Consider the following 21,953-nt stretch of genomic DNA (forward strand, 5'->3'; position numbering starts at 1 on the left):
TGTGTCTAATGATGAGAGCAAGCAAGCTGAAACTACTGAGGTAACATTTGAGTTGAGATCTAAAGAAAGAAAACGTTTTCCTGTGAAGCTATAAAAGCAAATTTCGATCCTGTGTTGAACATTTCAGGGAGGGAAAATTGAATAGACACAATGCCATCTGGCTCCGCAACGACTTTCACATTCATGCAGTACAAGGTTGCTGTCGTACCTGGTTGTGTATGTAGAGAGCCAAAGTCATAATGTCACGTTCGGGCCAGCCTCTGTTCCTCTGGCTTCTGTAGCTCAGTGCAGTCTCCCAGTCCACATCTCTTGCATCTCATCTGTCTTTATGGGAAAAAAAAGATAAAAGGACTGTGTTTTTGGGGTGTAAAATCAGTATCCACTACAGCTGTTGCTTTTAGAGACTGAAAACCTTGGGATGATTTCTTATTGAGCACAGAAAAAACAACAACACGGTACAACACGGCTTCGTCCATATTCATAAAATTCTCCAACCCTCTCAACTATTTTAAACTTGTAATCTTTCTGCTATATTAAAAGTCCTCATCCAAACACATGAATCGAACCACATGACATAGTGTTGAGAGAGGCTCTGTTAGTCGTGTATCAGTGGTTTTTAGTTGTTAGTGTCAGTGGTATTTTGAATGAGGTTCTGTTGCTTCTTGAACAGAACCTGGAAGTTTTGGTTTAATTTTGACTGTATATCAAACTGCTGTAGTGTATTCAGATTGGTTGACAGGTGTCACACAGTTGAGCCAAATACTTCTGGTTCACGTTGCATACCAGTTAACTCTCACCAATGAAACCAGTGGTGCCTAAGTGCAGATACCCTGAATGTGACTGTAACATTACTGGTTTGACTCCACCTTTGTTGCATGTCAAACCTCTCACTTTCTCCATGTTTCCTGACTGTCTCTGTCAAAGTGAAAGTGCATAAAAACATGATCTGAACACATTTAGGGTTGCGAGTAACAATTATTATCGGGTTAAACTATTATTTTTGTTAATTCATTTAGTATGAAAAAGTAAAAAATTGAACCCACAATCCAAAGTGATCTTAAAATGTAAAAGAAAATCAGCAAAATAAATCAGCACATTTGAGAAACTGAAGTATATTATATATTAAAATAAATATTAATGTTTTGTTAATTAACAAATATATTAATTGGTTTCTCGTTTCAGCTTATTCCCTGATTTTGCCCTTGATCTTTGCCCTGAAACCCTGAATAGAATCAAATTCTTTCTCTCTTTATACATATATATACGCATACTATATACATACATACAAATATACAAACATATATATATATATATGTATATATGTATATAAAAAGGGAGAAAGCATCACTTTGATATGACAGTGATGTAACACAGAGCAGATGCTCCTGGTACCTGTGTGAAGTTAATTTTCTTTGTATCTGGTTGTGATTTATACAAAGTTTTATTTCTTTGTTTTCCTCAGAGATGGATGAGAGCGTCTGCTTTAATGTCGACACTAACAGTATAACGTAGGACACATGGGGGAGATAGTTCTGAACATCCCACCAACACACACACACACACACACACGGTCCTTCATTCACCCATCTGTATATTCACACTGATTTATGCTCAAATGTATCTCTATTGTGTCAAATGAGATGAGCTTGTGCGTGAAACAAATTAGATCTATAACTCTTCTGTGTTCTCTGAGGAGGTGGTTTGTTTTTTTATGAAGAACGTTTGTCCATCTCCCCCCTCCACACACCCCCACCCCACCCCCCTGATTCCCCCAATAGCAACATCTAGTTTTGGGGTCACTGCCTCCGCTAACCTGCCAGCGCACAGCAGAGCCTGAATTGCAAAGGTTAATGGTATTGTCTGTCGGCTGAGGAAAAAAAAAACCGCCATGCCTGAGCGCTTGAGGGAGAAAGTGAGCACATTAATGCTAATCAGTTAGCACTCTTTAGCATAATTTAGCCATCCTCCTTTGTGATTTATGATATTCTCAGTGAAGTTGTCAGGTTGAGAGGGCTACGTGCTACGGTTATTCAAATTCAGGGACCACTTTTTATTTATCTGCATGAAGCAAGCTGATTATTTGAAGATGAGTCTCAAATACACAGATGCACAATTTAGTAACTAGATATTCATTGTCATAGTGACTAAAAGTGATGGAATCATTTTTTTAGAAATCAAAGCAGTAGTTAATCATGGTTTGTTATCACCGAGCTTTTCTCTTTTGTCTCCTCTGTCTCCTTTACCTGTCCTAAACCTCCACGGTTTAATGTGCTATACTCCAGTTTTAACATCCCCAACTGAAGTGATTATCCTTGAGTTACTCAATTTTGATTTTGTCTCTATATTTACTCCAAAGTGCTTATCACTGTGCTTTTTTCTGCACTACCCAGAAAGCACTTGTCAGTCAGACAGTGTTGGGCTGTGACGTCTCTCGTCATGGACTTTCATTCATTCAGTTAGTTTCTGAAGGTGTTGCTCTATTCTCCATCGTAACATCACCACATCTGGTGAAAGGGTATTTTAAATCTTTTTAAAAATGTTATTATTTAAATGTATATCAAGAAGAGCCCTATGCTGGTTTCATGCCAGTGGTGTGCAGATATTTCTTACAAGTTGAGTTGTTACAGTCTTCGATTGTGTCATAATGTACATTTATTTATCTAAAAATTGTTGTTATCAGTTCTATCTTTGTATTTTACTGCTAAGTTACATCTTAGACACACACACTCCTTCTGGCAAAACCTAATTTATTACTATAGCAGTTTCCTTCCTACTTGACGTTTTGCAGTAAGTGCATTGGATTTAATTAAATAGTTTATTTTCCTCAGTCAGCATCATTGAAATCAGCTGCAAAAGGTGCTGTAAAATACTAATTTCCTTTAATTCATCAAGCTAATCTAATATAGTGATCTGTAGGTCTTCTCACTGCTAAATCAGAGCCCACAAGGAAACACAGTGGTGTTTATCAGTGTAAGGTCATCTACCTCCTCCTCTCCTGTGCGCTCAGTGGTGCTTGGCTGTCATGCAGGTGCATGGTGATAATATAAGGGTGGTGTAGAGCTTCCAGACAGGAGATGGTGCCAGATAAGGAGACAGGCCCTCTCAGGGAGGTAACGAAGACCCCCCCAGGAGTCAGCCAAGTTAGCCAGGGAGCTGATGCGTAAATGTGTGGCAAAGAAAAAATATTACCTGCCTGTGTTTTCAGATTTTAAATTTTTCAATTACTGCAAAAAAAGCTCCTGTAGTGTTATTCCTCCTTTAAATTATGTCACTGCTGTCAGTAATGACTTTCTGTCCACAACCTGCTATGTCCATCACCTCTGGACATGTAATTTTTTTTATTTTTAGGTCATTTATGCTTCTGACAGCCAATGTGTTTCTTGTGTAGAATAGAAAGCCTCTTGGGATTTATCTCAAAGCTGCTGATGTGCTGTCAGATATGATGTTTCTGCCTTGATGAAATGAGTCTAGAAAGAGGGTAGGGACTGCAGGGAGGAGCATAAATTACACTACACACACTTAAACGCTAACTCTGTTGATACTGAGTGTTCACAAAAGTTATGGTTCAGCTTGGTTGTGGGGTCACTGTTCAGTATGATTTTGGTACAGTGGGAGAAACATGAGATTGAATTTCCTTTTCATTTATTTTGAAAACCACTAGACAGCGGCTCGTAGGCCGTTCATGTGGTCAAAAAGTAATGTGAAAGAAAACAAGAAGCAATATGTCAACCAACATTATTGTGAAGCTCGAGCACTGAAAGGATGTTATGTTTAAATCCTACAGTCTCTGAGTCTCACTCACAGTCTAACCTTGAAAACTAAACATTACTATAGGGTTAGGTGTTACAGCTGACACACACACATTCTAGATCCTGATAATACGTTTTGCAGACTTGAGTATCAGGCAAGGGGATTGGTAAATCCATCTCCTGCCTGGAAGTGAGTCTGTCCAGGAGGACAAGAAAACTGGTACTAGAACAAAAGAAACATTTGGGATATTATTTGACATAAAAATTCAAAATTACACACTGAATGAAACATCCTGTACTGAATGCAAAAGGCCTGCTCAACTAATCTCAGCAGCAGATGTCAGTCTTATGTAAGTCTTTGTCTTTTATGTAAATTGTTTGATTGTAGGTTGGTGCATGTGATTATTGTATTTACTGTATTTATTTATTGCTAGCTGTGATAATTGCCCCTCGGCGATGATAAAGATTTCCTTAGACCTCGAACCTTGAATCTAATTTTCACAGACCACAACTAGTTTACACTGAAAGTACGTCTGTCATCATGTGACTGGTTAGATAACTCAGACTGAATGAAGTCACCCCACCAGTATACATGGAGAAAGGTTTATAATTCCATAACTATTTATATGGCATCTCATTGACAGTTTAGGTAAGTTAGTCTTTGTTGATCTGTTAGCATGATGTTGTTTGTTTTTCTTTTTGTGAGCAACTTTTACTAAGACACTTTTGTTTGGCGCTGTATGTGTCCTGCAAAAGCGTAAGCTTAGTGCACTTTCAAGACTCCAGTCCAATCTCTATTGTATTTTTCACAGCCTAATACAAGAGCTGAGTGTAGCTTAAATAACAGTTTATAAAGCTGTCGGAGAATTGATGGTGTGGACAATACGGGTGACATATTACAGGCTGACAGAAATCAAATTCCATAAAAGTGAAATTGAAAACCCTCCGTGAGGCGGCACTGCTGCTGAGTAGACAGCTCATTTTAAAGTTTTCAGTGGACTGTAGAAAGGCAGCGCTGTGTTGCAGCCTGTTTTTAGAACAAGTCAGGGACCTGTGAAATCAAACACCACTAATTTTCTGTCACATATTATTTTATGTCTGTATTTCTTCTTGTCAGTTTAGGTGGTTAAGGTGTAGCGTGTGAATATCTGACGACTGAATCGTTTGTGAGAGGGGTCACAGAGCGATGCTGTTTTTATTGTGTTTGAAAATATCAAACGTAGAAAGTAGAAGTCATTTGATATTTTTATATTCGTCGAAAATATGAATGTTTGTAAAATTACATCATGATTTGGAAATGGAAAAAAAAAGGCTTCAAGGACATAGTAGCAGATGAAGTCAGGAGTTTTAACTTGTATTATCTTGCTGATGATTGAGTGTGTTCCCGCAGAGATTAAAATGTAGCTTCTTTTGCAAGCAACGAATGACCGACGTAGGAGAAGGCTCATAGGCAAGATCTTTTAGTCGTTTTTGCTCCTGCATTCGTCACTTATTTTGATCAGCTGTCCACTTTGAAGCAGAGACAGTGTAAACACCGTAGACAGTGAAGAAGGATATTGTACAAACAGCCGGTTTTTAATTGGAAAAATTGATGCCAGCGTCTTTTCTCATACTTTCCTCTGCTGTGATTGTTTTTGTGGCTTCTTGTGATCACAAGTGTTACATCACCATCACATGATTAAACACAGCAGAACTTTCCCACAGTATTTGAAGCAAACTGAGGGATTTTGGCACGACAGACCGAATGAAAGACAGAAAACTGATTGGCAATTATTTTTATAACTGATTGATTAAAGTAATTTTTCATGCAAAAATGCCAAACAGTCTCTACATCCAGTTTCTGAAATTGGATTTGCTGCTTCATATGTGATATTAAATGTAATATTTTCAGCTATTGGTCAGACAAAACAAGAAATAGAAAAATAATCATCAGACTAAGTGATAATGAACATAATCATTAGTGTACTTTCATTATTAAAACACCCAAATAGATTAATCAAAACCGAATAGGAATGGAGTCTTTGGTGGATTTAAGAAGGTCTTGAAATACAGAATATTGTCTTAATATTACTTTGTTTGTGAAATGGCCTGTTTGTCTTTTGTTATATGAAGCAGGTGCCCCATGGTGATGGCCGACTGTCCGGCCACAACATGTCCACTCCGTACCGCATGCATTCCTACTACCCAGCAGCCACCTACCTGACTCAGGGCCTGGGCTCCTCCACCTGTGTGCCGCCCCTCTTCAGCCTGGAGGACAACAGTTACAACAACAACAACAACAACAACAACAACAACAATTGCTCTGAAACCATGGCAGCCTGTGAGTGACACGGACACAGACACAGACACAGACACACACACACACACACACACACACACACACACACACACACACACACACACACCTCTCAGGCCCCATAAAGTTTTACCCAGAGTTTATCAACAGTGTGGTTAAGTACATTCAAGGGAGGATTGCACTCAAGTCAAGAGTGCCATAAAATCTAGAAGATGAAATTAGTCGGAAGTGAAGCTTTTTTACCTTTTACTAGACTTTTACTTTGTACTTCACCTAAAATACACAACTGTGTTTATCGGCCTGAGTTAAATTCATGATTCCAAATGATGCTCACCCACTCAGCCTTAACTGTTTGTCATTTACATTCAGTGCAAATTATAAAACAAACATCTATCGGTTATAATTAAAGTAATCAATTTTGAAACAACCACAAAACTGCCAAAGACGTGACAGTGGAGCTGTGTTTCTTTTTGCTGCGTTTAAGGATGAATTAGATCTGATCTCTGACCATGCAGCAGTAGATTTCTGGCAATCCACGCCACCGATCTCAGATAGTGATCTCAGCTGAGCGTGGCTGCTGACTGTGGTTGCCTGGATTTTTGCCTTCCTCAGAATCTGTGAATGTGGGTAAATCAGATTGTGTGTATTGCGTAATGTTTTCAGGAAAGTATTTGTGGAACTTTGCAAAGAACGCATGTAAGTGCACGATGAGAGAGAGATAAGAGGGAAGATCCAGTAGGAGGATACTGGGCAAACTGGCATGCCTGTTCAAACTGAACTGAACTTGCAGTTTAAACCTTCTTTTCCACGTTTTAGTGCACATCAGGAAGGATAAATAAGTTTTAAATTGCAGTTATGTGAGACAGTGTTTTGTAAACACAAATCACCAACGATGGCTTACTGTTTCACAAATGATTGTGACTTACAGACTGCAGATAAAATTGCTAATTCAACAGGAATCTTGCACATGTATGTGTTGCAAGTACTGTAAGGCATTTTGTGTGTGTGTGTGTGTGTGTGTGTGTGTGTGTGTGTGGGGGGGGATCGAATCGTACAAATCACAGTTTGCATGTTGCAAATACAACTGAAACAGGCCCCAGATCAGCAGCAGGTCAAACAGTGTGAGGGAGATTAAGTTTAAAAAGTCTGTAGGCGTCGCTCTTTTCCATGTCTGTGCAGCCTCGGTGGAAATCACTGCTCACACAAACTGTCCTGTTCTTTCTGCAACAATTTCAAGCCCCAGTTCAGTCTGGAGCCATTATTTTCTAGTTTCTTGTGTTTATTTATGTAAGATGAAATTTTAAGATTCCAGTTTATAATGACTATTGGCACTTTCTGTTTCAAGAATACTAGACCTGATTATTGTAGTCCTCTAGCTGGCTAATTTACAGAATATCTATGTATCTGTAGGCGTGTTCATATACCTGAAATGCTGTAGATACCAGCACCATGTGATGCAGCAGTTTCTTCACCTTTACTCAAGGTGTGCTGCCCTCTGATGCACCTGTCACACATTCAGGTGTGCAGAGATACCTCTCAGCTATTTGAGTTGGTAACTATAAAATCAAGCTTTATATTTCATTTATGAACCAGCTCTTTACCTGGTTGTGGTTGTGATTGACACAAGGCAGATCCTGTTAGTTATTACAAGTCTCCTTTTGTTCTCAGTGCTGTTTGGTTTTGTGCAGATAATTTGCAGTTATCTTATGCTGCACGAAAATATAATCAACTTAGCAAAAAACAAGATTATAAAGTATTTAATACTAGATTTGGTCCATTATCTTCCTGCACCAGCCAGCTCAGTTTTTGTTTTACACCTGCGACTACAACAAAGACGTCATTTTCTTTCAGGAATTAAAAGATGAAGTGTTTGGTTTTCCATAACAAAATCTTATTGTATATTATAACTCATTTAGAGAGGACATAGGGGAAGAGTGTCCTTTGTACAACATCAACATCCTTCTTTTAGTGAAATAGACTGCCGACACCACCAGCATCGCAAACCTAAAGACCCCCACATCTCCCCTTGTACCTGTATTTGTTTATGACTTTCACCTGTCCCTTTCCTGTGAGGGTCCCATGTCAGCCTCCTCCCGTGAACTGCCATGCTCCATTACAGGAACACAACGCTCTCAGCGGGTGGTCTGGCATTTGGTGGTGACACAAACTCCTGCAGCAGAGAAACAAACCCCCCTAAATCAGAGGTTCTCAACTTTTCTCTTCACTCAGTGAAGAAATATCCATGTGCAACATCTCGTCACAGGTGGCATATTTTTTTAGATTCAATCAAAGGGTGACAAGTATAAATTTCAATGAAAAAATAATAAATGATAAACAGGTATCAGAAAGCCTTAAGTCAGGCCACAGTCATTTTGCCTTAAGATACTGCAGAAGCGGTGTCCAGGACTTTTCCCATATAGACTGACTGTTGAAGTTATTATAGCAAAGTTTTTTCCTAATGCATGACGGAGATACATTCTGGTGACCGTCTTTGAAAACGAGGTGGAATTGTTGTCTTTGGGAATCTGTTTTTAGCTGCTGTTGTTTCCATTATCAAAGCTGATGATAGGTTGATCTGGAGCCTCTGCGGGGAAGTAAAATAAGGCTGAACAACATGCAAAAAAAATCATATTGTGATTATTTTTGGCAGATATTGCCTTATGAGTCACAGATTCAGTAGGAGTGGTCATTTTTGCATTTCCTTTTCGCTGGAAAAACGATTTTTGTTGGGGCTTGTTCAAAACAAACATGTTCCTTTATAACTGGACAATATGATCTGTAGGCAGGGGCATCTCTGTAGCACCACAGTGCTTCATTTATGGCCCGTTGTGACCCATTTTTACTCCGCTATATTACAATTTTGATCATTTTTCGATTAATTGTTCAGCCCTGCTGTAAAACATTACATGTAAAACACAGAGACACTTGCATTTTAGGAGAGAAAAAGCAAACACTTCATATATGTCAATCATCCCACCTCTTTTGTCCAGAACCTCGGGGTTGTCTTTGCCGTACACTATAATAACGTGATGGAGGGATCAGAGGTGGGGTCAGCTACAGAATGGCGTTCCTATGACAAATGTGTTCAGTGTACAGAGCTGATGGAGCAGGTTTGGTGGAGTGTGATTTCTTGGCTGTGATTCAGCATTTTGTCAAAGAGCCAGTCTAAACATTTGGCACAACCACTGCCAAACCCAGTGTGTGGGTGAGTGTCATTTCTAAACAGCTAATAACCCTGTTACTAGAGAAGAGTAAGAACCTCTGCGTCTAAGATGTCACATGTGAAACAGTTGAGTCTAGCTCTCTGCCTGTAGGGGACAATTGTGTGTTTGTGTTTGGTTCTGAATGACTGTATTTCACACTGCTTTTAGCTGAGCTGCTCTTATTTCCAATTGGGGCTGAAATAATTAGTTTAGTGTTTAATTGAATAGTGAAGCAGCAGAAAACTAATCAGTCTTTTTGCTTTCATGCAAAATTACCAAACATTCTCTGGTTGTAGCTCCTCACATGTGAAATACCTTCACAACTAATGGTCATTTTCATTATCAATGAATCAACTGATTATCTCTTCGAGTAATAATGATAATAGTAATAATAATCTTTATTTATAGAGCACTTTTCTACACTACATTAAACAGTGCAGAAATAATAGCATCAATAAAATCAATAGATTTCAAAGAGAAGAAAAACAAACAATCAAACTTTTAAGTAATTTTAAGAGAAATAAAACAATTCAAGTGAAAGTAAAACCAGGAAAAGCTCTCAGATAAAAGTATGTCTCAAAGGAGGTTACAGACTCAGCCGTACTCAGAATTATCATTTAGTTTATAAGATGTGAGGAACTAATGAAAATATCGGTCAAAAGTTCCCATTGCACGCAGTGATGTCTTGAAATCATTTGTTATGTCTGACTAAACGTTTATTATCACCGAACATGAGAAAACCTGCAAATATTCAAGTTTGAGAAGCTGGAATTATTGCTTAAAATATTACTGAAACAATTGATTATCAGTTCTTCACAGATTCATTGATAATAGAAAAGTTGCAGGCCCATGCCCAACATCACCAAAACAGCTTATGTAAGGACGGTAAGGTAATACACAGGATTTGTCCTAGTTGTGGATTAACTTTGCCATTTGCTTCAGTGCATCAAAATCCAGCCACGTCTCCTTTTAAGCCTTAAATTGTTTCGCTTTGACCGAACATGTTGTGTTCCCTCGGCTCAGTCCAGGAGGAGGGGATATCTGTGAGCTCTGAGCCTACCTGCCCTCCCCTCACCTGGCTGCCAAACACCGCCCTGTCAGATTTATCTCCCTCCTAGGATAGGGCTAATCAGTTGGCCAAATACAGAGATCCAAATAACCTTCAGGAGTGCCACGCTGTCCTTTCCCCTCCCTCCTCTCCTCCTCCCCCTCTCCGCCCTCCCCCTCTGCAGAGCCCCGCTGTCTCCGCAAAATTGCCTTCTGGAGTTAGTGAGCGGGAACAGTTAAGATTTACAAACAATGATGAAGCTTGTCATGCGTCTTTCTCCATCCGTCACGGCGGGCCGGGCGGAGCTGTGGGTAGAGCCGTCCTGGTGTTCTTCATAAAAGCCAGCTCTCTGTGAAATACGCCCCCGGCCGGCCTGTTTACTGCCCCGCGCTCGTCAGCAGCCCCGCCGCCGTAAATCGCCAAGCGGGAGGTGACAGCGCAGTCCATCAAACTCCCACCCCACCTCGCTGCCCTCCCAACATCTCACCTCACACTGTCCCCCCCCCCCCCCTCCCCCCCTCCGTATACACACACACAGACACATACACTCACACTGTTTCTCCACCCGCCCTGCTTCCTCACCAGGATCTAAGCGGGGAGGCTCAGATGAGCTGCCCCAAAAGAGTTATGGCTGTTTCAGTCTTACAGGAGACAGCTTAAAGCCGAGTCCCTTCGTGTTTATGTTCCTTCTTTTTTGTCCTTGTCGAGACTTTTTCAAAATTTAAAACTGCTCAAAGTTTGCAAGCTGTCGGTACAGCAACTTTCCTTTCATATACTTCTTGCTTTTCTTTTCTTTTTTTTTTTTTGAAAAGGAAGATTTATACTAAAGTCAGACCTTAATTGAGAGCCGCTGCGGCCGGCTATACATTTGTCTGTTTTTGTTATATTGGTGTCAGCACAGAGCGTACAGTAATTTAAATGCAAATCAGATTGTTGAGGTATTGCAGATGTTAATCCTGCTAATCGATAGACCTGTGTGAGCCCATTAAGTTAGAAATCCATTACTATCTTTCTAGATGATATTCTATTGATTTTTCTCGCTTCAATCCATACTGTACTGTACACCAAAGTGAGTTACTGCGTATAAAGTCTGTCGTTTCAGGTTCTCAACTTCCACTGAAAAACAAAAAACGATAGAGAGATTGGCGTCAGTAAGTTTCTTTGTTTCGTGTGTAAAAATGGGCTTTACCTGCTTTTAGATCAGATTACTTCAAACTTTACTCCCACACACTCTCTCTCACACAAACACACACACACACACACACACACACACACACACACACACACATAAACACATTGTATGTACCTGAACACACACACAGGGGCACACACTCATTCTGGAGATGTCAACAAAAAAAAAGCCTCTCGCTCTTTTGGATTTATTAAACCTGAAACTAATCGGTACTTCTAACCCAAGAGGTGACCTTTTCAGAGGAAGTGCTGTTTCATGTCATGTAGCAGCCAGAGTTCATTTCCTTGGTCACTGACATGCTGAGAACATCACTCACCTCAGTACATGTGCTGCTTGTTGTTTCACCACCCTAAAGCAAAGGCTGGAGGACGACTGTTGGTTTATTTTGTGGTGCAGTGTTTGTGTTTTAATAATTGATACTGTGTCTAAATGATCTTTACTACACATTAAAAACCTCAAATGTCACATTCAATATTATTTTCGGAGTTTAAACTGGGTTAAAATTGGTTGAAGATTTAATTTGATATTTGTTTAAACATGTTATTGTGATCTGCTTCAGATTTAAACTTAAATGCTGTTGAAACAATGATCATATCTAACCAAAAATACAAATTCAATCAAGTTTTAACCTAAATCTGTTCATTGGCGTTCTTGATTTTCTCACTTTGCATCCTTGACAAAAGTTCCTGCTGGAAATTGCTTACAAAAAGCAGAAGTCTGTTAGTTCAGTTAACCAATGTTGTCTCTTATTAACAGGAAACATGGGACTAAACAGAAGCAACCCCCTTTGCACAGTTTAAGTTGTTAGTACTTTAGATCACCCTTTCTCTAATTAATCTCAGTAAATACCACCAGTTAAAAAAAGACGAGAAGCAGCTTTAAAGGAATGACGTTGAAACCTGATGTTGATTCAATCTGTAAGTAAGAGCCAGCCGTGGAGAGAGTGGCCCCGCTGAGGCCTGTCAGGCCCTGGAGGGGCCTCGGTGAAGGTGCGGCTCATTGAGTGTCTCTCCTGGCTCTTGGTTACAGTGGAGAAGTCCTGTGTGGCCTGTCAGACTGTCTTCCCCACCCCGCGGTGCTGCTAAGTGCTCCGATAGCCTCTGGGGCTGTGGATGGGCTAAATACCAGTGTAATTGTCTGCTCAGGGCACAAGCACCTTTGTAATGTGTTGTACAACACCACCATTAACACAGGCCTGGGGCTGTGGAGACATTAAATGGCCAGGGCTGTGTAGTTTATGTCCTCTTCCTCTCACTCTCTATTTCTCTCTCACACACACACAAACACACCCTCTCACACCATTTGGCTCTTAGGGGCTTGAAATGAAACGATTCTGTTTTATCTTATATAATTGTTTTGTACAGCGGTATGTAATCATCACAGGTGCTCTGAGTTATTTCAGTCTGATGTCTTGTGAAAATGTCCGTTTGTCTAGTGTCTGTAAATTCAGTATGAGCAGAGTAAAGTACCGAATACTAATAAACTCAAATATCTTACGACCTGCATGTTTTTGATTGCACCATCTTACATTGTCTCTCTAAACAATAATAATAATAATAGCAATAAACCCACGTTACAAAGTCTTCTTACTGTCCTGACACTATAATCCAGATAAGAGAAGAGATATGCTCAACTAGTTTGCCTTTAATTGTTATTGTGACATCACAGCAACAAAAAGCAGCAGTGATTAGTTTGCAGACTTTTTTTCTCCCCTGAGTTTTGTCTCTCAGGCCAGTACATGTTGCCTTAACCACATAATTTCTTGACTTTTTTGGGGGATCTACAGTCAAAATTTGCAGACACTACTCAGGACTGAAATGTAGTGGGACCTGGTTTGGACTTGAAGGACAGTGGGGAAATTTGCAGTGTCACAGCAGCAAAGTTGAAAGTACAAGAAAGAAAAACTGCAAAATGACAATAACAAATATTTAGAAGATGAATAATAGAAAATAATATGATATATACAATATTATATTTACTAAAATTGACAAAATAGCATATGAGGTATATTGCAGATGGTAGGTATCACTTATTGCACATGGTGAGTCTGTCTCTATTAATTAAACTAAGTTAGCACATTAATAATATGCATTATTCACATTAAAACCATCACTATTATGGGAAGTAAGATAACTAATTTAATCCAACTGCAATATGTTATGTGCTTATTTTTTTATTAATATAATCAGTAAATCAGCATTAATGTAAAAAAAAATGAACAAAACAAGACAAACATCTTTGATGAGGATCTGTCCAAACTTATATTACAGTTTTATTCTAACATTTCAAAATGTGTTTACTGCATATGTCTAAATGTAATCTGCATATAAATGACCTCTTTATACACTGGATATATCATACTCGCGTCTTTGCTCGTACATAAAGTGGCTGTTGTTCTCTTGGTATCTCTGTATAAAACAAACTTGGTTAGTTACGGTGCTTTCCTACCTAATCGTGCTCCTGTCGTCACTTTCCTTGCCTTGTTTTGAGCAGCGGTGGCAGCCCGGCGCCGATTGACAAATGACGTTGCCTTGGCAGCTCTCTGAAACAGCTGAACGACTTGGATAAACACATTTGGCAGCTTTAGCACCAGCGAGAGGCGTCCTCCTTTCCATAGCAATATATTTCACTCTTCCTGTGTCCTTTACTTTGGCATTTTTCTTACCCTGTCGACTCACAATGAATCTCTTGTTTAAAACGTAATGATAGAAAAGTCCCGCAAATATTGATCGGCCGCCTCAGCTCATTATTGCATATCCATAACTTTTCGACGGGCCGCGTCAAAAAGCCCAACGATAGACTGACAGGCCATTTTATGAGTTGATGGGGCACAGTAGCCGAAATGGAGATTTAGCATAGGGACGAGGGCTGTGTCACGCCTCTCCGGCAGTCATCTTCACTGGGGACAGATTGGTTAACAATGCAGGAGCAAAGGTTCCTCTCTGCTTAATTAGCCTTTGACCCCGACACTGATGCCTTCTGTCAGCCTACGATGGCCCTGCGCTCTCTTCAGCTCCATAGCAAACCAATAATGAGCATTAAGCGTTTTCTAACCCCTCCCCCCTGTAATTGCTGCATAAGAGACTGCATCCCTTTGAACAACTGTCTCAACAGCTCTTCACCAGGGAGATGAGAATGAGAAATATGTGGAAGATTTAACTGCACACACAATAAAACGAATAGTCTTTATTCATGATGATGCAAAAGCTATTATTTGACTCTTTATTTAGTTCTCTGATTAAGGTGTTTGATGTGGCTTGAAATTACCAGTAGCTCAGGCTTATTGTAAGAGCAGTGGTCATAGTTCAGTGTACGCACTTGTGGCATTTTCTTTACCAGTGGCAGCAGAAATATTTCAGACGCCATAACTCTTACGTGAAAAATTTGGTTGGTTTTAGTAGCATTAAGATATCAGTTGTGATTATCATTTCTTTGACGTTCTCTAAAGTCACTGGCTGGTTGAAGTTGTTGATTTTTAGTGACATGTCTTGACAACTATCAAGTGGACTGCTATGGAATTTGGTACAGACATTCATAGTGCCCAGAGGATCAACCCTAATCCTCAGACTTTATCTCTAAAGCCACCGTGAGGTTGAGATTTGTGGTTTTCAGTGAAATGCCCCAACAACTATTGGATGGATTGCCATAAAAATTGGTGCCAACATTCATGTCCCCCTCAGAAAGAATTGAAATAACTTTGGTGATCCCTAAACTTTTCGTCCACTGCCAAAATCAGGTCAAACTTAGTTTTATCGCCATATTCTTTCAGAACTGACACCCACATTGGCCTCTGCTGTACTTTGTGTTATGTTAGCATGCTTAATTAAGATGGTGAACACGGTAAACATTATCCCTGCTAAACATCGGCATTTTAGCATTGCCATTATTAGCATGTTAGCATGCTGATGATAGCATTTCGCTCAAAACTGCACCACTGTGCGAAAGCACAGCCTCACAGAGCTGCTAGCATGGCTGTAGACTCTTAGTCTTGTTGAAGACTTAAACAAAACCACAATCTTTGGATAATCTGAAACCCTAACCACAGATAAGACTCAGAATCTGGGGTTTGCTGTTTGTTTTACACCCAACATTGACAGACAGGGCAATGAAGTTTCCTCCAAGATGCATCAGGCAAAACCATGTAGTATATGATTGTAACCTTTAGGAGATTTCTTGGAGGGTTGCAACTTTAGTTCAGGCTCAGTCAATGCACATATAATAATGGAAAGTGTTAAAACAGTGGTTATGGTATCTCCCTGGCATCATTGCGACTTCATATTGATTTATATATTGGTCACATCATAGAAGACTTTCTGAATTAAGAGTCATCCAGAAGAAGTCAGATAAGATCAGTGATTTGAAACTGAGGGTGAAGGTCTGCGGTGTGAACATCAGCTGAGTGGCATGAGCCTCCACTGTTCAGTGCTCAGTATTTAAAGCCTGCCTTCCTGCCTGTCTGCTCTTTGACTGCGTTTTCTGGACCATTAAGTCCTGCTGCTGGGCTGATGATGAGGAGCCAGACGCCCATATCATTTCCAGAGAGGGGAGCGTCCATCTCTACAAGGGTCGTCCTCAGTTGGACACACATGGGACCCTTTCAAACTGGCCAGGGACGATTTTTTTTTTTTTTTTTTTGGACACAGCTCGTATCATTTTAATGGGAGCCATTTAATCCCAGGCCAACCTTGTCATGTCACAGGCAACTCTTCATTCTTAAGATTGAATTTTTGTTCCCTTGATATTCGCCCCCACTAAGTGCTCCTGTCCCTGGCCACCACTGACACATTCAGAAAGTTGTTTAGATAACTTGAAGCCTGCGCATTGACCACTGTTCAGCTTCCTGTTGGCTGTATAGAAAACTTTTCATAAAATATCGCAACTTCTACTTGGTGGATTGGCAGAAAATTTAGTTGAGACATGAATGTTTCCCAGAGGATAAATCCTACTGACTTTTTGACTTGTTAGTTAAGTTACTCATGACAACTTAAAAACCAATGACATGATAAAATTTTGTGCTTTTGTAATAGGTGATAATAGCTACTCTGTTAATGGGAAATTATTATTCCTGCAAATTGTCATAATTTATATCCATGTCTTTATTGGCACTTATGAGAAACTCACTAACATCACTACAGTTAAACACAGAATTGTGTGTGTGTGCCCCTGTGTGTGTGTGTGTGTGTGTGTTTACTTAAGCGTTATCTACCCCTATGACCCTTGTGTACGGTGGATGAGTGTAGAGTATGAAACCCACAGAGAGAGCTTATCCCCGGTGGATCAGACTGAATTACCATCTCCTCTCACATCTGGGCTTTTGTTCCCCTCTTTGGCAGCAGCAGAAATGATTGCACCTTCATTCACTCCCTCCCTCTCTCTCTCTGAACAGGACAAGTGGGAGGTTAAAAAAGCTTCCTTTTGTTATTCCACACAAAGACTGTTTAATAGTTTGGAAATCTTATATAGAGTGCTGAGTGACTGGGAAAAGGGCAAAAGTTCATTCAGGAGAGCAAACTCTTTCAGCATCTACAGCAGGTAAAGTCTACCTCGTTACAACATATTTGTTTATACACAGCCCTGACCTCAAATAATTTTCGTTAGTACAGCTCCCACTTAAACATTTAGTAATAGCAACACTGTGGTGTCACAGCTGAAAAACTCATACCTGAAATAAAATGTGGAAAAAATAATAAAGTTTTGAGAAGTGTCAGATGGAAGTTGAACAAAGTTTTGTTGCAGCGAAAAATTTTTTAACTTTTGAACCAGTAACTCAAGAACTTCATACAGTGTGAGACTTGTCTGCTGAAGCTTAAGTTCCCCAAATAAGTGTTGCTTAACTATGGTTTTAAGTGTCATTGGAACAACTGCTATTGAAGTGGAGGATTCATGCACAGTGTCAGCACGAATCTTGTTAAACAATCAGTCTAGTGCCAGTTATAGGTCTTCGTCACGCATTAAACAAGTAAAACCAGCTAAAGCAACTAAATAACTAAAACCAGTGTTAAGTCGCCTGCATACAGTTGTGGAGCGTAACAGTGTAAACGATAGAAGTGGGGAAATCAGTGATATCAAATCAAGACAGTACAATAAGTTGTACAAAAGTGGATGATTCAGAAGGGAAGCGTATCTATAATGGAGTCAGCTCATGACATTTAGGGTTGAAGTGATTGGACTAATTGGTCTAATAATTAATCAGTTTATCAAACAAACAAAAATGAAGCAATCCATTATTGATTTTTCGTGTAAAACTGCTAAACATCATGTGGTTCCAGCTTTTCAGATGTGAGGATTTTCTTAATTTCATATTTTATATTATTTTTGGATTGTTGATTGGATTGTTGATTGGACTTACAGTAGTTTTCAATTATCTGCTAATTAATTCAATTAATCGAATGTGATGTATAAAATGTCAAAAAATTGTCTAGTGTACAATACTTCACAATAGAAAAGCAGCGAATCATCTCATTTGAGAGTCTGGACTGAGAGAATATTTGCCATCATTTCACTATTTCTGCTTCAAAAATTACTGAAATTTTTAATCAATTTCAAAAGTAGTTGCAATTCGATTTCTGTTGATCGACGAAGCTCTACTGATTCAGTCTTCAGGAACCCTTTTTTAAATAGTTTTCTTACTTTTTTAGGTCAAATGATGAATCGATAAATAGAAAATGTTACGGACAATGAAAATAATTTGTCAGTTGTTTAATTAGTTGCAGCCTCAGTGTGATTAGCAGGTTGTTGATGGCTAATAGGGAACAAGGCTTTCTGCTGTTTCAGACATTAATCTGGATTAAGCAGGAGAGCAGAGGACAGTCGGATGCAGCAGACAACATGTGTACCACAGTGTGTCGTGATTTAACATCCCCAGTGAAACTAACACGTCCAGTTGCTTTCAGCCTTTAATTACATCATAGATTTCCTGCTGATGAACAGGCAGAGAATTAACAGTGAACGGGCTAATTCACAGCTGCTCTCCCCCACTCACATGCTGTTATTGCTGTACAAGTAGATCACTGAGGGATGAAAAAAAAAAAACTGGGTGCACTTAGCTACACAAACATTAGTATTAACGATTGAACTGCCAGTTTGGAATTGGTGACAAACTGCAGACGGGCAAAAATTGGAGTCCGAAACCAATCAGGAAGTTAATGAGGAGAAAAATTACTCCACATTTCTCCTCCCACTGCTGCTGAGGACGAGAGAGAGAGAGGGAGAGAGAGAGAGAGGGAGAGAGAGAGAGAGAGAGAGAGAGAGAGAGAGAGAGAGAGAGGGAGGCCTGGATGAGGACAATCAGGTCTGAGGAGTCTGGGAAACTCTGGACATCAGCTCTAGTTTATGGTGATGTTACTCTCTGATCAGGAGGTTATTCTGGGTCAAACTGTGTAAGTGACGGTTCATGATAATCAGACAAGGAACAAAAATGACAGATTGTTTTTAGATTATTATATTTTGTGAGATAACTCACCATATAAAATGATTTCATGAGTTATTTCCTACATGTCTTTCAGTGGTCACCTCCCCTTTTAAGAATAATCATGTCTCTCATGATTAAGTCTGCAGCTAATCATTGATTTTAGCATTGATTAATATGCAGATTATTTTCTTGATTAATAAATTAATAATTTGGTCTGTGAAATGTGAAAACAGTGAAGAATCACAATTTCAAAGATATGTCAAAATTACAATTTACATGAGTTCATTTTTTCCATTTTTTCTTTTCCAAAGTTACTTTAACTGTTGAATTGTTGATTAAATTTCTCCTGATTGACTTATTGATAAATCAACACTTGTTTTCTGCTCTACTAATGATCCCGCATTCCTTTCCAGGTTGAAGGCTGAATATTGAACTTCAGTTCAACTATTGAAAACTGTCAGTTGCCAAACGTCTGTCAGTCATATCCTTGTTTACTTATTCTTTGATAGCTTCTGATTTAAAATCACAATTTCAGACTATTTTATTTAGGTAATGTTCTTGTATGGCGGCGTATATGTTACATTAGACAACATTTAACATTTCATAAGGTTTTGCTTCTTTTTTAAATTAAATAATGGTTTTATAGAAAAATGTGACAAATTTTAATTTTTCAAAGTAAAGTACCAAAATGTATTGTTTTGCTGTCAGTGCTGACATGCAGGTATTGTAGTGGCAATAGTATAGAATATTTTCAAATAATAACCAGTCCTAAACACAAATTAAAAAGCAATAAGATACCAAAACCCCTCTAATGTTTATTTTTATTATCATTTAACTGAGAAATAAGTGATAGATTTATCTACGGTATACCCTATAAAATCTCTCTGGAAAATACAAGATAAAAGATTAGCCAATTAATCGTCAATTATCAATCCAGAGCAAAACTGTGGCAATTATTTTAATAATTATCATTTTTCAAGCAAAAATGCTAAAGGATTATAAGTTTCAGCTTCTCAAAAATGAATATTCACTGTTTCTCTGTCCTGTGTGAACTGAGAAAATAAGCCTTCAGGTGACACCTGGTTTTAGGAAATGATTGGTCATTTTTACTATTTTCTCACATTATTTTTTGATCAATCAAAAAAATTAATAAAATAATCGTTAGTTGATGCCCTAGTGAAAAATACCCAGAGCTCCAATTGACTTTTTTTTTTTGACTAGTCAAATCCTCTCACTTGAGAATCTGGAGCCAGGGGCTTTTTCCCTTAATTAAAAGATAAGCCATTAATAATCAATCGACCAATTACCTCATTACAACACCAAAACAAAAAGAGAGTGAGTGTGAAACGTTGGCAGTGTGAATGAGTGTACAAACACAGTGGATTGTTGTTAACCAGCCTCAGTGTTATTACTGTGTGTGCTGTAGCTGTAGAACGAGTGTTAAAATGGGTGGGTGCTCTGATCTCTCATGTTAACGGTAAAAGGTCTAATACTTTTCTTTAGTGTTCTCGTTGTTCCCTCTTTGCTGACTGATTCAATTTGCTATAAATCCCGAGCTTTGCTAAGAATCATTTTACTCTACAGTCGTATTTATATCAGGTGAATACAGCACTAACACAGAGGACCGTTTGTTCTGATGATACGACTCTGCTGTTTTGTCTGTCTCACTATAGTATTTCTCTTCTCCGTTTTATTTACTCTCCTTACAGTGCAAAGACATTTTTATTTTATGTGTGCTGCTGTACTGTCTACCTACACCAGGCAATATGAATTTATCATATTAATGACTTTGAGGAGTATCCAGGAAAAAGATTTGTAGCTCCAGAGCTGTGAAAGATTTGAGGTTTATCTATTTTTCAAAGGCATAAATATACTTTACCATTATCCTTCGTCCAAACATTATCCAAGGAGAGGTATTTTAACCAAACACATTTTGTAAAGGCCCAGTTTGTGGAGATAAGGACGAGTTAAGGATTTTGATCTCACACAGAGGACTAGTCTCCTCCAGCAGCTAAATTCTACAAATACATAAATCCAGCACTCATCACTGCTAAAACCTGATCAGTTCAGTGAACAGGTTTTCCTTCTGATCCTGTAATTCACTTCCTGATAAACATTTGTTTGGTGAGTCCATGCAACCAGTGCTAGTGCCCACACTACTTGCCTGATACAACCTGTCCCATCAGTGTCAAAATTCAACACCAGTTGTTGCATTTAACTCGTCAGTGACTTCCTGTTTTTGTCTTCAAATTCAAGCGCTCACCACAAGACTGAAGGGCTGTATGAGCATTAGAACAGAAGCACAACCAGATAAAGAGTGGAGTCTTGATTCATGGAAAATTGTTGATGTCAGATAGCACACAGGAGGAGACTGGAGGCTTGTTTATTGTGATGTCCTTGTACATTTTTGCACAGGCTGTGTAGCGAATGCTAGGGAGGTCCTGATTGATTGGCTGCTGATCATTATCCACCAATTTTCATTAAAAATATGTGATCGGTAGATTGGAATTAATGCATCACCTGTGGTTAATACTCTGTGTGCTGTGTAGTGTAGTCCCTCCTCTCACCTTGTTCAATGCGCCGGCATGTGACAGACCACCAACACAAAACATGTCGGCCATGTGGAACTTTTACTAAGTGTGTGAGACTGATATAACGCACGGCATCTGCAATGCATGCCAAAAATGATCGGTTTTGACCATGGATCGGCCAATCTCACTCATTGATGACTGGTATCGGTGGCAGGAAAATGTAATCGTGGCATCCTTACCGAAAGCAAAACATACGCAAAGCAGCAGCAGCTTCAGTCCTCCGTCAGTCTCTACATAGACTGTGTTCAGGCACGATAACGAGTGTAGTCCACTCGTGTTTAAGAACAACCTGTGCTACCTCTGGATGGAAACCTTTCGATAGTGAGGGGCACGACGGGATGAATTGTACAAATGAGGATAAGCGCACATCAGACAGTTTCAGAGGCTTTCACGTTATTGTACTCGGTTGAAGCAGCTGTGTGAAGAATGAAAAAAACAGAACCTGAAAGAACCTGTTCACCTC

At 39.2% G+C, this 21,953-nt stretch overlaps 1 protein-coding gene across 1 annotated transcript in view; it reads left to right on the plus strand.

Moving 5' to 3' along the window:
* The window catches only part of dmrt1 (doublesex and mab-3 related transcription factor 1), a 29,404-nt gene that overhangs the window by 5,052 nt on the left and 2,399 nt on the right, over nt 1-21,953 (plus strand). The window contains exon 4 of the mRNA XM_087176069.1: nt 5,862-6,069. Coding sequence (XP_087032195.1) covers nt 5,862-6,069 — 208 coding nt within the window. The remainder of the gene's footprint in view (nt 1-5,861; nt 6,070-21,953) is intronic.

Source organism: Seriola lalandi, unplaced genomic scaffold (assembly GCF_002814215.2).
Source record: "Seriola lalandi dorsalis isolate HSWRI2012SDOR001 ecotype SW California unplaced genomic scaffold, Sedor1 jcf7180002054524, whole genome shotgun sequence".
NCBI classification, from domain to species: Eukaryota; Metazoa; Chordata; class Actinopteri; order Carangiformes; family Carangidae; genus Seriola; species Seriola lalandi.